Source organism: Monodelphis domestica, chromosome 1, assembly GCF_027887165.1.
Source record: "Monodelphis domestica isolate mMonDom1 chromosome 1, mMonDom1.pri, whole genome shotgun sequence".
NCBI lineage: Eukaryota > Metazoa > Chordata > Mammalia > Didelphimorphia > Didelphidae > Monodelphis > Monodelphis domestica.
The window spans coordinates 38,797,822-38,814,313 of NC_077227.1; the positions used below are offsets into that span (position 1 = coordinate 38,797,822).

Below are 16,492 nucleotides of genomic sequence, written 5' to 3' on the forward strand. Positions count from 1 at the left end.
ACTTCATCTACATTACTGATAATGCTTGTTCTTGATTTTTGGATAGATACTAAACATTTTGATAAGGATTATATTTATTCCTATATCTCTATTGTTTTAATAGGAATAACATATTTTTGTTGGAAGGTTTCACTGCATCTATTGATATGAATATATAATTTTTGTTGTGTTTTTATCCATATGGTAATTATTCTTATACTTTTCCTAATATTCAATTAGTTCTGGTCACTATTTTAAAAGGATATAATACTCTTCTTAAGTTCATCCTCTATTAGTATTTGTATTGTTATAAGAAAGAGAAGATTCAGTATTCATGTTCCATATATGTCTCAATAATCTAAATTGTTTAATGAGCTTAGCCTATCTTTTTCTTTTTCAGTGAAAATGTTCTATTTATATCTTTTTTTATTTTTATTCTTAATGGCTTTCCATATAACCTGGGATAACTTTACCTTGAGAATTTTAGATTTTTTAGTGTTACTTTATCATTTCTCTAAAAATTTGAAATCTTCCCTCATTAAAAGAAGTGAGAATGCTAGATAATGCCAGAATTTACTCCCTTCTTTATTATGAATTTCAAGAGTGGGCACTTCTCCCATAAAGTCCTATCATTTACACATCAATAGCCAGTTCCTCATTTTTTAATCAACTAGCCTATCAATAAACATTTGTTAAATGCCAATTATTTTATAGACATTGTGCTAGAGATATATTTGTATCTCCAAAAAGAAATTAATGTCTTCTCTAAAGAAAACATATATATGTGTGTATAGATATGTATATACATGCACATATATTTCTATGCATGTATGGGTATATGTATAATGTTATTTGTATGTAACTATGCTATATATTATGTGTATATTATATTACTAGAATGTAATTTTTACAAGAGAACACTAATAGCTGAAGACATAAAGAAAGATAAACAAACTAAGCTCTGAAAATAATTAGAAATTCTAAGAGTTGAGATGGGAACCCATCCCTCAACTAGGAAATAATCTGCATAAAGGCAAAAAGTTAAGAAATCAAATGTTGTGTTTTAGGAACAGCAAAAAATGTATGTTTGGATCATAACTTATGAAGAAAAGTAATATATGATAATGCTAGAAAAGTGGTCATGGTCTGGGCCTTAGTTTTCAAGTACTTTAAATTCCAAATGAAAGGATTTATGTTTGATTAGAGTATCACCAAAATTATTTAATAGAGGAGTAATAGGTTTAGTGTCTCTTTTGCATGCTTTAGAGAAATCACTTTGACAGTTGCATGAAAAATGAATTGGAATAAGGAAATATTAAAAGCTTGTAAATCATGAAGTTGTTGTAATAGACCAGGATACAGGTCATGAGGACCTGAAGAAAAGCAGTGGCCTTTTAATTTTAGTGAAAGGAATGAGAAGAAATTCATGAAGGTAGAATTAATAGATCTTGGCAACTAAATTAAATATCAGTGAGGAAAAGTAAGTAGTCAAAGATGACTCACAAATTGCAAAAATGGGAGACAGCATAATTACTGCTTTTGGAGGAAAGATACTACATTCTTCCCTTAATATGTTGAGCCTAAGACTCCTAAAGGACCTCTGGTTGGAAATTACCAATATTCAGTGGATGAGAGGGGAAGAGACTAGTGAACCATTCATAAATATGAGAATCAGAAGTCCTAGATAGTAATTGAAACCATGAAAACTGATGAAATATGTAAGAAAACATATCTAGAGACAATTAGAGATGATAGATCCTTGAGATTATGATGACAGTTGAGGACATGATAAGAATGTTCCAAAAGGTTCTAAGGAACATTCATAAAACTAGATGAAAAACTAAAGGAGAAGGATAAAAAAAAAACTCAGGAAGATAGAGGATTTTTAATGGAAAAGGGTGGACAATTATGGCAAATGCTTCACAGAGGTAAAGAAAGATGAAGAATGAGAAGCTTTTTGATTTTGCAAATAAGAGATGAGTGGTAACTTTAGAGAGATCAATTTCAGGTGAATGTGGAATATGAAAGCAAATATCAAGAGGTTGTGAATTTTGTAATTCCTCCATCTCTTGATGCCCCTTTGAAGGAATGTATTAAAATTTGGGCAAATGAATAATATGTTAGTAATTCTTCTATAGGTAGGATAATCCATAATAATCACTATGAAATCCAATCTCCATTCAAGTTTAAGATTTATTTCTTGTCCTTTCTATTTTCTTCAATTCAAGTGGTGGATAGTATGTTCCACCAATAATATTGCTTCCATGCTTCCTTTATTTTATCCCACTCCAAATAATCCCACTCCATACTCATCATCATCATATGAGTTCTTGAATTTTCTGCAATAAAAATATATTCTTAATATAACTTATCATTGTTTGCACTTATTCTTATCCTTTTTAATAAGTTGTGCCTTTGAAAGCCACATTCTTGTATCTAGAAACTCCTTTGATTTTTGTTACTGGTTTGCTTCTTTGGTATGTTTTTTGTGGCACAAGAGAGAACATTTGGTCTGGATTCAGAGAATCCTGAATACAAATTCATCCTTAGATTTTACTGGCAATGTAACTTTGGGAAAGGTTTGTATCAGTTTCATCAACAGTAAAATTGGGATAAGAGCATTTATATCCCTGGGTTATGAGGATTGAATGCAATAAACATAAAAATAAAGGACTTAGCACAGGACATGGCACATAGATGTTATTATAATTACTACTATTTTATGTAACTAATACTAATACTATCACTGCTACTATTACTAGTCCTATCATTATTTAAAATTTAATTGTTAATAATATGGTAGAAATAGGTAAACATTTCCTCCCTCCCTTTTCATTTTAAATTACTCTAGATAAGGTTCCAAAAATGGCAACAGAATTTTAATTTTCTGATCTTTGTTAACAATAGCAAAAATAAAGAACAATTAATTTATGTGGAACTCTGTTGTTGGTACAATATTTTAAATGTATTAAGTTGTTTGAAAGTCAAAAGTAACCTTGTGATGGAGGTGCTACAGGGATTAATATGACATCCTAAAGAATAAAGAACCGACATTCAGAGAAGGTAAGTCTTACCCATGTTCTCACAGCGTGTTACTATCAGGTCAGTGGCTGGAATCCAAGTACCTAACTCTAAGCCCAATATATATCATGTCATTCTGCCTCTTCTGTCAGGTGTATCCTATCTCTGGCCTAGAAATCATAATTTCTCTATATTATTTCATGGCCCATAAATACAAATCTTGTTCCTTTCAATTAAATTAATAAGATAAGATACATTTATAACTAAGGAGAATATTAAGGGTATTCTAATTAAACTTCCTCTTTTTTCAAGTGAATAATCTTGGGTCCAGAAGGTTCAATGGCATACCTAGTGTCATACAGCAAGTAAATGAATGTGGTGAGATTTAAACTCATGTCTTCTTAACTCAAATGCAAATACTCCATCTACTATACCACACTTCCTCTAACTAGATACAAGATGATTTGGAGCTTACAACTGTGCCAAGCATTCTACTAAATTCTGTGGAAATAAATAGCTCCTCTTTTCCATAAGTTTATATTTACCAGAAAATTTAACATGTAGAGAAATAGGTTTGAATAAAATAATTTGAAGCAAGAGGTAACTCTATTGTATGGTGATTCCCAGATACCAATATTTTAGCCAGAGATTCACTTGTTAAATATACCATTCATCTCTAAAAGTATTTATTGTTAATTTATCATGGATAGGTGATATAATGATGATAGAGAGATAGATAAGGATGCTGGATGGGTAGATAAATAGGTAGAGTTACACAGAGATGAATTAAATATTTTAAAGCACTTATTGTATATCCAGCCTCTGCTAAATTCTGAGACAATAAATGCAATAAAAACAATGTGAATAACTTCAAGGAACTAACCTTCTAGTGAGAGAAGGAACATAGAAAGTGGAATAAGAAGGGTTGCTGCTGAAGAGGTGAAGTCCTCTGAGTGAATTGGGAATAAAAGGCTGAACTGAGTTTGTCTCAGCTACCTCATAAAATCTGGGTCCTGGGAAAGGACTAACCAATCCAAAGACAAGATCACAGGAGAGCAACATCTTCAGAGGAATAGTTTGCTACAAGAAAGGTGGAAACATGAAGAGAGTGAAGAAAGGAGCCACAGATAAATGTATAGAAATTAAAATACTACTTCTACCATAACATTCTTCAGTATCTTGCCTCTGCCTTTCTTGTGCTTATTGATGCTTTCTTGGTTCCTGCTTATACTCTCACATATCCTTCCATGAATTTGCAGGAGAGGTTTGGGTTCATTAGGTTTAACATTTTGCATGCGTTGTCAAATGTGACCCATTGGGAGAATTTTGTGAAAAAAAGGCATATTGAAGGACACTGCAAGATCATAGCAATATCAGGAGAGAAGAAAACTTGGATATAATCCATTCCAAAGGACTTATTTTTACAAATGGGAACAATAAAGTCACCAGATATTCAGTAAATCATCCAAAGGGAAAGGATTTGTGTCCAGATCCTTCAACTCAAAACTCAGCCAGGGCACCATTTTAAATGTTGCAATCCTTGACATTTCTAAGAGGAAATTAATCCTCCAATAGGCCTTGCTTCCTGTTGAAGAAGCATATACTCTGATAACATATTTCAAAACTGTTAACTCATGCCTAGGAGCACTGTGTATTTACATTACATTGCCGTATCCATCTGTTCTTCTAAGCTTAATTTGGTTACCAAGAATATATCCCTTAAATAATTAGAAACAAGCAACCAAATAAAACTTGAATAACTTTAACCCCCAAGCAAGTAATATTTTTCTTTTAAAATAATATAGCATAATCACCCACTATCAGAGTAAGAAGGACCTCAAATCAATAACCCTATATAGATGCATTACTATCTCAGACTAACCTGTGCCTGAATGAGAATCAATCCAGAAGATCCCCAATAATTTACCACGTAGTTCTGGACTGAAGACTAAGAAGAACCTATCTCCAAAAGCAAAACATTTCATTTTTTATAGTTTAAATAAGTTATTTTGCTTGCTTCAATAGTAAGCATTTGATTTTGCCCTCTCCCAGCTCCACACTTAATAATAATGAACACAAAATCCCAGTAGTCGATATGTATATTCAGGCAAAACCAATTCCCATTTTGGTCATGTCCAATAATGCGAGTTTTATTCTGCATATTTTATTTCTCATTTCTCTGTTAAGAATATTTAATAATTTTGCTTTTGTCCTTATATCCCCAGAATTTAGCATTGTGTCTAGAACATAGTAATCCCATAAAAAATGCTTGTAGTTTTCTTGCTTACTTGATTATATTGGGCTAAAAGCTGCCTTACATCTTTTGGACATTGCTTCTAGACATGATCTCTGTAGTCAAGTAAAGCTGTCCATGCAGAAAAGTTATTTCACCTTATGCTTCTCCATTTACCTAAGTTATTTCATATCATGCCAAGTAAAATAACTTTCATTCTTCCCTGGTGACCATCATCCAAGTTTGGTTGGTGTCTTAAAGCCTGTCCATTTTGGAAGCCCAGTTGTAATGGTAGGAGTTCAATAAGTTAATAGTGCTCAGAAAAAAATATTGATGGAAAAACTTAATATATCTCTTTTGTGGGGATCAAGGACCTATCAGAATTGGAAAATATATGTTCCTAAGGATACGCTTTCATTTGATCACTGATGCTTCATACTTTTTACCTATATCCATGGGCTTCCCAGAAATCAAGCTTATATGCTGCTTCATCTTCTCACATTTATTTCTTCTCTTCTTTAAGCTTTGCTCTTGAAAGTGGAAAAAAATGGAAAAACAATAATAAACATATATAGAAAAAATGGCTTAGTCCAAGATGCCATTTTTATGGTATCTGGGAATACATATTCTAATTACTTTCAGAAGCTCATCCCCATGAACTGGTTATCAAGTATTTAGCTATGCATGGTAATTTCTTAGTCACTGTTGCAATGTGTGGGTCACAAGGATCTCTTCCTTACCATCAAAGAGTTTTGATTCAAGCCAAGTCATAGAAATAGATGGATTTTGAATTAGAAAAGTCATCTATCATAGGTTATTTAATTCAACTCCATATAGATGAAGAAATTGAAATTCAGATAAGATAGTGACCTGTCCAAGTTCACATAAGCCATTCTCCAGATTTAGAGTATTTGTCAAATTCAAAAGATTCCCCTGAAAACCTTAGAAGGGCCCAAGAAAACAGAACACCAAGAGAGCCTTCACCTTTGTCAAGAATCACATTCCTATTTTGATTCTAATGAATCCAATAATCTAAGAGTTAGATTGAAACTCAGCTACCCAGCCCACAAAATTTAGGATTCAAAGATAATTATTTTATTTGCAAGTTCGGTGGTCTTTCCCCTGCAGGACAAATCCTTTATTCCCAAAGTTGTTAGTCCTATGATTTGGGGACATATTTTTTGACCCAACTATTACCATCCACATAGTCTGAATTCATATCAAGGGAGTGTGGTGTGGGAAAAGGGTGAAGAAGGATAGAGGGGTAACTTATACCATCTCCTTAACAGTGTTATGAGGGAAGTGATTTGAGATGTCTGAAATCATGTGTGGGTTTCTTTTGTTCTTTTCATCTTATATTTGATGAAGTTTAGACAGAAACAATGCAAAGAAAAATTGTCATCCTACTGCTTTGTAATATTTAATGTCCAGTGGATATTGTACTGTTGTAATTATTATTGTTGTCATTATTAGGCAGTGTGTTGTAACAAATAAATGGTTAGACACAGAGACAGAAAGATCTTTTCCATCCCTGGAACATATAGACTATATGATCCTATTAAAGTCACTTAAGCTCTCACTGCTCGATGCAATTCTTTAAGACAGGGCTACTTAACCTTTTTAAAAAATTTATGTGGGTATCATGGACCCCTTTGTCAGTGTGCTGAATCCTTTAATAATATTTCATTATCTTCATTAAAATTGAAGGAATTCCTTAAATTACAAATTAGAAAATAGAGATGTATTTGTTTCCAATCAAGTAGACAGACCATTCCTCCCTTACCCACAAAAATCTATTGATGGGTAGGATCAAGACTACTTGAACCAGGGATTAAGAGCCCTTTCTAAAGATTGTAAATTTCAGAGAATTTGCAGACCTGCATTGATAGAAGGAATTTTATCACCAGGGAAATCTGTATGTCAAGAAGTCACAGGTATAGTCCTTATTCTGATCCCTATTATTAGTTTTTGTTATTACTATTATATTTTTGGTTTAGGTTATTTAATCCAAATAAAACATACCCAATTTGCACCTTGGAAGCACAAAGAGTTTGACATCTGGAGCAGAGGAAAAAGAAAAAGCCAGGAATCTCTGAGGCTATGGGAAGGGTACAATTTAGATAGCTCTTCCTGATAGGATGGGAGAGAACTTTTCCTATATGCTGGACTGACTAGTGGAAGTAAATACACCCAAAATAATGTTTCAAAATGAGATGGAAAAAGAAAGAAAGGATTTGAAGACCAACTTTACCTGCTTGATAATTCTTTTTACTAAGAATGAACATGATTTATAATTATTCATTCTTTCTTAAGCTCATGAATTCAGAGCAGAGATTTCACCTAATCTAAGCCTCACCTTTTACAAATTAGGCAACTGATTTATCAGAGAGGTTAAATAATATGTCCAGTGTCACAGATACAAAATGAAATCTAGTCAGCATTCAAAAACTCAATTTCCTCCCATGTAAAATGGCATTAAAAAGAATTAATAATGATGACAACAGCTTACATTCATATGATGTTTTGGCATTTATGAAAGCACCGTCCTTACACGTCTGTAAGGTAGGTTGTTTTAAAGTATTGGTGTTAATTTCCAGATGATATATGGAATGGAAAAAGTTAAAGGAGACATTAACTCAGTCTTCTTTACTTTTTCTTCCCTTCCAATGGAATTTGTACAAAAGTAATTTCCTCATCAGGGAATTCTCTATATCAATGAAATCAGAGATACAGTCTCTCCAAGACAATGTGTGTCTAAAAGGAATATTGTACTGGGGGAAACTGTAGGTCATTATGATGGGTTTTCTTGTTTTCTAGTTGAAGATATTACCTCATTAGGCAGAATCTAATTATATCTCTTATATATCAAAAGACAGATGATTCTTCCTACGTGTATAACCAGTCCTACATGGTTTCATCTCTTGTTTTTTCAGGCAAAGAAAGGAAATTATGCCTTTTTGTGGGATGTGGCAGTGGTGGAATATGCAGCGCTAACAGATGATGATTGCTCAGTGACCGTCATTGGCAACAGTATCAGCAGTAAGGGCTATGGCATAGCACTTCAGCATGGCAGCCCCTACAGGGACATCTTTTCCCAGAGGTAATTTGGACATTGATCAGGGAGGAGGGTTGGCCAGCATGCTGTGGTAGGAGTGGTTGTTGTAATGGCAATTTGGACTTATAGATTCTCAGAAACCTTCTTTCCAGTTGATGATACCTATTGCTAAAGCACAAGAAAGAAACTACATCTTTGAATTCATTTTGTCCTTGATGAAACTATAAAGTTGGACACATTGATATCAATGAGAACTCTTACATGGTGCCCCTTCTTTGAGGTGATAGTCAGTGATAAGCTTGTATATCTGGTCTGTGGATTGGATAGCCTGATCAAGTCTTACCATTCTTCTTCTCAGTGTTCCAGATTTGGTTGATGAAGGGTGAGTGGGAGACATAAGAGGATATAAAACAAAAACCAAGTTATTCTTACCATATTTAGGAAGTGCTTAGATTAGGAGAAATTTGTAATGGACTTCCCTCATATTAATTGGCTATCTTTTGGAATGCTACATCCTTTTCTATTTACTTTCATGGATTATTCTATGCATTTCCTCTGTTCCCCCCCCCTCGGGTTTCTAGCTACTCTATTTTTCTTGAACTTAATAGGTTTATAAGTAACCTTGCTACTTGTTCATGTGAAATTGGAGATGATAGTATCACTGACCAAAATCGCATTGACTCCTTCTTCCCCTGATACTAGAAGGCATTATTTTCTCAACCACTTCCTAATGGCTTCAAAGCACAATGAAAGAGACACATACTGTGTTCCTCCCAGTGAGGGGTATCTTAGCATCTAAGGATCGCTAGACCAACCTGCTTAAAACTCGTGAGAAGACATTACAATGCAAGTCAAAAAAGGTCAACTCTGAGTATTGTCATACGTGTAGTTTCCTCTTAGATGTATTTGAATAAATGAAAATCATAAGTAATAGAGTTGGTGAGGAGCCTCTGAAGAGCAATGGAGATTGAGGCACTTCCAAGGACAGAACAATCTAGACAGTGACACAGGTCTCATTGATTTAGAGAGCAGGCACACTGCCCCTAAAAGAAGCAATCATGAAACTCATCAATATGAATTCTATGAACTGAAATGTGAAGAATTTTTTCCTCCTTTTAATGAACTATATTTATTTTATTTCAAAGAGAGAAGGCAAGTCCATGTAGAGGTATGTACACATTGTTACACTTGCCTGCTCAATGGAAAGGTTATACAGTATCCTGGTGAAAAGAAAATTTATCCATTCAGCATTTGGGGGCAAACTTGCCATTGCACAATGTCCTGTGTTAGACACTTCTAAAAAATGAAAATCTCTAAGAAGCCACCGACAAATTAAGGATCAAACAATCTAGTGGGAAAGTGATATAATTGAAGAGAAATGTACAGAATTCTGCTAGCATTTGGTAGGTTAATGGAGAATTTGTATGAATTGAGGCATAAAGAATTAAATGCTCTCTTAGAATTAGAATCTAAGGATAGGAGGAGCATTCATTGTACACTGATTTGTTTATGTATTTAGTTAGAAAAAGATGCAGGATAATCTCATATTCTTTCCCTTAATAAGATGCAATTAAGAACAAGAGAGTTGAAGTGACTGTCCTGAGGTGAGTGACATAAGAAGTATATCAAGTAGGAGAGAAACCTTGGTCTTCTGACCACAAAATCAAGAACTTAATGTAAGTCTCTGTTCAACTGAATTGACATGTAAAGAGTGAAAATGCATGAGTAACTCTACTGCAGATTGGTAAAACCTCTACATCCATTCATTCAATAAACATTTACTAGACACTTAAGATGTGGCAGACACTGAGGAGAACCAAACAATAATAGATGCTGTCCTGAAAGAACTTATAAAGTAATGAATATAACTATATCTGAGATGCTAGAACTCCATGGCAAAGACAATGGACCATACTGGATCAAGACCTCAAATAGTCAGCAAGCGTTTATTAGCTTATTAAGTGAATAGTATGTGCCCAAGAACACAGTGTTCCTGTTTTGTTTGTGTCTCCTACCACCATGATTTTTCTATTGAAGGAATTGTTATTTCTGACTACCTAGTTTAACATGACAATAGTAGAACCTTAAGGGCCCAAGATAAGGATGGACTAATTTCTGAAGCTTAGATTTTTTTTTCTATGAACAGGTTCTATGCAATCAGTCATAAATACTACTACTACCACTACTACTGCTGTTGCTGCTGCTGTTGCTTTTGTTGCTGCTGCTGCTGTAGCTACTAATTTTATGTAGAACTTTATATAGTTTTTTAATGCTTTATGTCATTTGATCATCACATCAACACTGTGAGAGAGATGGTTTTATTATCCACATCTTATATATGAGGAAACTAAGGCTGAAAGAGGTTTTGTAATTTCATGAGCATTTAGTAAGTTTCTTTTTTTAAAACCCTTATCTTCCACCTTATAATTAATATTATGTATTGGTTCCAAGGCAGAAGAGAGGTAAGGACTAGGCAAAGTGACTTGCTCAGGGTCACACAGCTAGGAAGTATCTGAGGCCATATTTGAACTCAGGACCTCCCTCTCCAGGCCTGGCTCTCCACCCACTGAACCACCCATCTGCCCCCTAGTAAGTATGTAAAGTAGAATTTGAACTCAGGTGTTCCTGATTCTAAACCCAGTGTTGTACTCACGGTTCCAACTAACCAGCTCAATATACAGATAGTTATAGCTATCATTTTGGCACATTGGTTAAACTGCACAGAACTTAACCTCATATTGGGTAACTAATATGAAATTCAAATCAACTTTATTATTTGTGAATATTAGGAAAAAACATACGGACAAATTTCACGAAATACCAAGAGGGATTGCTATAGTGCCTTCTACCTCCTAAAGGAGTTTCTAAGTTAAATCATTGTTCCTTCTACATTCTGTTGGCCTAGGCCATTGCTCCAATCACCACTCATTAATTATAGCCCTAGTTATAATGGTTGGAAACCCCAGTCTTGCTCACATCTCCTGTCACTCATACTAGGTAGAATTACAAATCACATTTACACTTTTAATCATGACTTTTACTATTATGCTCAGGTTTAGTGAATTCCAGAGAATAGTGGGGCATTGTCTGATAGACTTTCAGTTATTATCTTACTTTTATTTATTTCAATGAATTCTATAGTTTCTTGGTGGTGGTCTCCAGTTCTTAGAAAATCTGTCAATATTGCTATTCTTTTTCTCTCTTCTAATCTATTCGGCAGAAGTTTCTCTACCTTACCAAGATGGCCACTCATATTTGCCTTCTGACTCTGTCCCATTCTCTCTGTAATGAATTCATGATTGATCTTGCATTCTTTTCTGAGACATTGGGTGCTTCTGAATTCTGGACAATGATGAAAGAAAGCTGAAACAGTAATTGTCATCAACGACTCAGTCCTTGAAACAAATGTTTAATTAATGTCAGAATGAAAGGAAGTAAATGCCAGTCACTTTCTATGTAAATGCACAGCAGTCACTAACCTAAATTTATGAGACTCATTTATATACTTTGGCATTAAAACTGCCCAGTTAATCACACAATTCGGGACTCAGGGGTAATATGGCTGCTAAAGGCAATCTGAAACCAACCACCAACATTGTGCAGGTGTAAATCATATGCTTTAACAGTCAGACCCAGAAATAGGAGAGGCCAATACCCAGTCACAGAGACTTCTCTGATTTTTACAATTCAGATCCATGAGCAGGGCCAAGGTGACAAGGAGATGGACTAGAGTAGATTGTTCAGGATTATCCTGAGGTGACCTCTAAGAGTCCACTTTATTTCAGGCTTTGGAGAAGCAAATTGTAGCTTATGGGCAAAGGAGAGTAGACAAGAAATCAAAGCAGGAAAGAAATTCATTGAACCCTCTCCATTCAGACCTCCCTCCCTCAGCCATATTATGGCTCCCAGCTATCTTTCTAATCTTACCTCGTGTTATTACCAATCCTTTAGATTATAGCCCAGTCTTACTTGGTGGAGAGAGGGTTTAGTTGTGCCTCCTATAAGACATTCCAGTTCCTGCCTCTGTGTATTTCTTCTTCTCAAAATCTGTAATACACTTCTTCATCATTTCTCCCTCTTACCATCTTTAGAATCCTTGAATGCAGAGCTCAGTTGTCATTTTCTCCTCATGCCTTTTCCTGAAATAAGGTTCTCCTGGTTATTTTCCATTCCTTGGGGTGGATTGGCATTCATCCACCTAAATCCACATTGTATTCATCCCTCTATAATGTAAACACAGGGAAGAGACTGTTGGATTTTGTATTTATGTATTTTCTCATGCCTACCACATGCCTTGACCTTAATAATTGTTTTTAATCAAGTAGAATAGAATCTAAGGATATCTAAGCTGAGTTATGACCAAAGTTAAAGGACAAAGATAAAAGTAAAGGTAAATAATACCCCCTCCAATTTTCACCCACATCCAAATTCTCCTTGTGAATCTAGGCTTTCAAACAGAGTAGTTACATCTTGACATCAACAGGGATGTAGGGAAATAATGTCAAGAAGGAAAGACACCTGCATTTCTCCTTCATGCCAGCATTCAGGCAATTATGGACACAATGACCCAGTTACAAAAGGTTGAAGGAGTTGGTTGCATATATAATTATTTGTCCTATAATAAGAAAGCCCAGCTCTCACCAGGTTGAAAGCAAAGCACTGCAAATCAATATATACCTTTTGAATTGACCCATTGACAAGTCCTTTTGAAGGAGATTAAATTCCCAAACCCAGAAAGACAGGATTTGAGAACAAATACTTTAAAATTTAATTTTTTTCATTTTATCTTTGTATCTGCAATGTATTACACATAGAAGGTATTTATTAAATTAAAATTTTAGTTTTAAAGGTTGATACAAACAAAAATTATTGAGAAAAATGTAAGAACTTCTTGAGCACAAGGAGCCCCACATGTTGGCATCTTATGAAAATTTGTATAACAACAAAATATGGCAGAGATGTAGCTCCTATCAAAAGCTATAGACATATCCCAGATTCTGAGAATTTAGATTTTTTTTTTGACACTTTGCAAGAATTTGCGCTTGGAATTGGATGTTGAAAAGGGAGAAATAACACTAATTACCATGATAATATTGGGACTACCTAATTGTATGGAGAGTCATAAGGAAAGTTCTTTGGAAATCACAGAGCCAAGGGATATAAAATATAATGCATGAATTTATAAAGATGATATTAGTAATGGTGATAATGATGGTTATATTGATAAGGAATGTGGTGGTGAAATGGTGAAGTTGCTACTAATGGTCGTAATTATGGAGATGATGGTAACAGCAGCATTAATACTACCACTACTAATGATGGTGTCCTTCCAGCTATACAAAAATTAAATAAGAAACACAATTTTGGCATCAACATTTTTATGAACTCTCTTGTCATTTTCCAGTGTTACTAATCATTCTGATCTTGTCTTTCAGGATCTTGGAGTTACAAGATACTGGTGATTTGGATGTCCTCAAACAGAAATGGTGGCCACGCATGGGCCGCTGTGACCTGAATAGCCACACAAGTGCTCAAACAGATGGCAAGTCTCTGAAACTACACAGTTTTGCTGGCGTATTCTGCATCCTTGCTGTGGGCCTTCTCCTTGCATGCCTGGTGGCAGCCCTGGAGCTATGGTGGAACAGCAACCGCTGCCATCAAGAAACACCGAAAGAGGTCCATAGCTTTTATCCTATTCCTTAAGGAAGCTCAAAGTCAAGAGTTTGAGCTATGAGATTTTTTAGGATTTTTTTTCTTATAAATAATATAAATCATTTTCATATAGATTAGAGACATAACAAATTTTTACAGTGCTTTTCTTGTGTTTTTTTGTAAAAGAACAAATTTAAGTGATTTTTTTTATGCTTGTAAAAAGTGCTAAGGCATTAAAGTCCTGTATTTATCTATAGAGCAGATGCAGTGTGGGCAGCACGAGGGCGCCTTTACCCACTCTGCCTCACCAATGTGCTTCTACCCTGACCTGGAGAGACCAGCTCTAGGGGTAAGATAGTAGCCCAGAATCCATGCCCACCTGCCCCTTGGCCATCTCTCCCAAGTGTCAGTAGGGGGAAATTGTGCTGGGTTTCTTTTGAGGGTCATGAGCTGTCTCCCACCAACTGGCCACCAAAGTTGGTCAACACATAGACTCTCACAGACATATGACTGAGATTCATCATGATCAATGCCAAACTTGCCCTGTGTGAAATTCAAGAGTTTAAGTAAGGTGGTCATTTCCCCTGGAGGTAGCAGACCAGGGACTGTTTGTGTTGTTGATCCATTGCCTCTCCCCCAAACCTGACCCCCAATAAACTGTTTTCTGAAAAAAATCCCTTCTGAGTGTTTCCCCTAGAAAGCTCTCTCTGAAGGAAGGCAATGGTTATTGAAATGTTTGGGGCTAGTGTTCCCACCACCAAGAAATTAAATTTGTTCTTCAAATATTGTTGCATAAAGCCAGGGTCTATTTGCATCAATTAAAATCTTAACAAGCTAACCTCTGGTAATTTTGGAAATATGGAGACACTTGGAAGATTCCTTCAACTCAAACAGATGTTAATTCCAAACAAGTAGCAGCAAAACAGCTGGAAAAAATGGAAATGAGAATCCATCAATTCTAATCTCAGGGAGCCTTTTGAAGGAGGGGGTGGATAAAGGTGGTAGAAAATGAAGTCTCTCAACTCTCTAAATCTGGTGCCAACAAATGCAAAACCAAGGTCTTTAGGTTGCTTTCTAATGTGCCTTGACTCAGTATTGTGCAATCCTTCATGGAGCTCTGATTTCCCCAATGTGGTGCTGCCTCTAGATTCTTCCTTCAGTGATAAATCCAGGAGCTAAATTACAGTACATCTTGTAGGACTTTGATGGTTTTTGAATGTTGTCAGAGCCAAAGATTTCATCAGCCTTAAGTACAACTTGATGAGCATGTATGACTTGGCTAAACTATTCCTCATGAATATGATCCATTCATGGGCCAACACTTGAAGCCTCTTCCAGATTGATAGAATGTGTCAGAGATTCTAATCAACTGGCACAACACTATGAGAAGCTAAGGTCACCCTTATGCTAAAATTAGATATTCTATTTCTTCTTTTTAAGTGAAAGCATTCATCCTTGCAAAAGCACCAAAGTGACTCCTACAACTTAAGCCTGGTATTATCTATTTCTATATCTCTTTCCCCTATCTTTATTCTCTCCTTTCTCTGTATCTCTCTTCATCTGCCTCTGACTGCTTCTGTCTCTTTGTATCTCTCTCTTTCTCTGTCTCTGTTTTTTGTCTATCTCTTCTCTGTCTCTCTTGTGATTCCATCAATATAGAGAACTCCCAGTGAAGAAATTCCCTCTGCCAATATAGCCCAACTGCTCTTCTAATAGACTTATACAGTGCTCTAGAAGAATTAGAAGCCAAGTGACTTCTTAATTGTCACACAGCCAGTATATGTCAAGAGTGAGACATAAATCTAAGTTATCCTGACTCTGAAGCCAACTATCTATGCACTATATTATGTTTCTTCTCTTCAGTTATCCACTAATGAATGTGAATTCCATTCTCATATTTGATTACTGGGGGGAGGGGAGATGTCTTTTGTTAATTTTTCTCTTTGCTCCTCTTACACTTCTCCACACTGAGTAAAATTCAAGAAGTAGTTTCATCAAGCATCCTTCATGACCCCCACCCCTATAGGACCATGGAAGAAAAAAGTGGCATGTTATTGAATACACAGGTCATAACAGAGGAAAAAATTAATTTGAACAAGACATTTCTTTTTTATTTCATTTATTTATTGAAGTATTTTTCCATGGTTGCATGATTTATGTTCTTTCCCTCCTCTTTTTATCTGCCCCCTCCCAGAGCTGACAAGCAATTCTATTGGGTTATATGTGTATTATCACTCAATACTTATATCCATACTATTCATTTTGTAATAATCTTTTAAAAAACAAAATCCCACATCCATTACCCATATAAACAAGTGAAAAATCAAATGTTTTCCTTCTGCATTTCTATTTCCACAGTTCTTTCTCTCCAAGTGGTTATCATTCCTTCTCAGAAGTCCCTTGGTATTGTCCTGGATCATTGCATTGCTATCAGTAGCAAAGTCAATTACAAATGATCGTCCCACAGTGTTTCAGTCTCTGTATACAATATTCTCCTGGTTCTGCTAATTTCACTCTGCATCAGTTCGTGGAGCTCTTGGAAAGACATTTCT

General features: G+C 35.3%; 1 protein-coding gene across 2 annotated transcripts in view; it reads left to right on the forward strand.

The window, feature by feature from the left end:
* Window positions 1–16,492, forward strand: part of GRID1 (glutamate ionotropic receptor delta type subunit 1) — a 1,152,573-nt gene that overhangs the window by 1,121,938 nt on the left and 14,143 nt on the right. For both annotated transcript variants that reach the window (XM_001363901.3, XM_056797312.1), the window contains 2 exons: window positions 8,167–8,333; window positions 13,724–13,964. In XM_001363901.3, coding sequence (XP_001363938.1) covers window positions 8,167–8,333; window positions 13,724–13,964 — 408 coding nt within the window. The remainder of the gene's footprint in view (window positions 1–8,166; window positions 8,334–13,723; window positions 13,965–16,492) is intronic.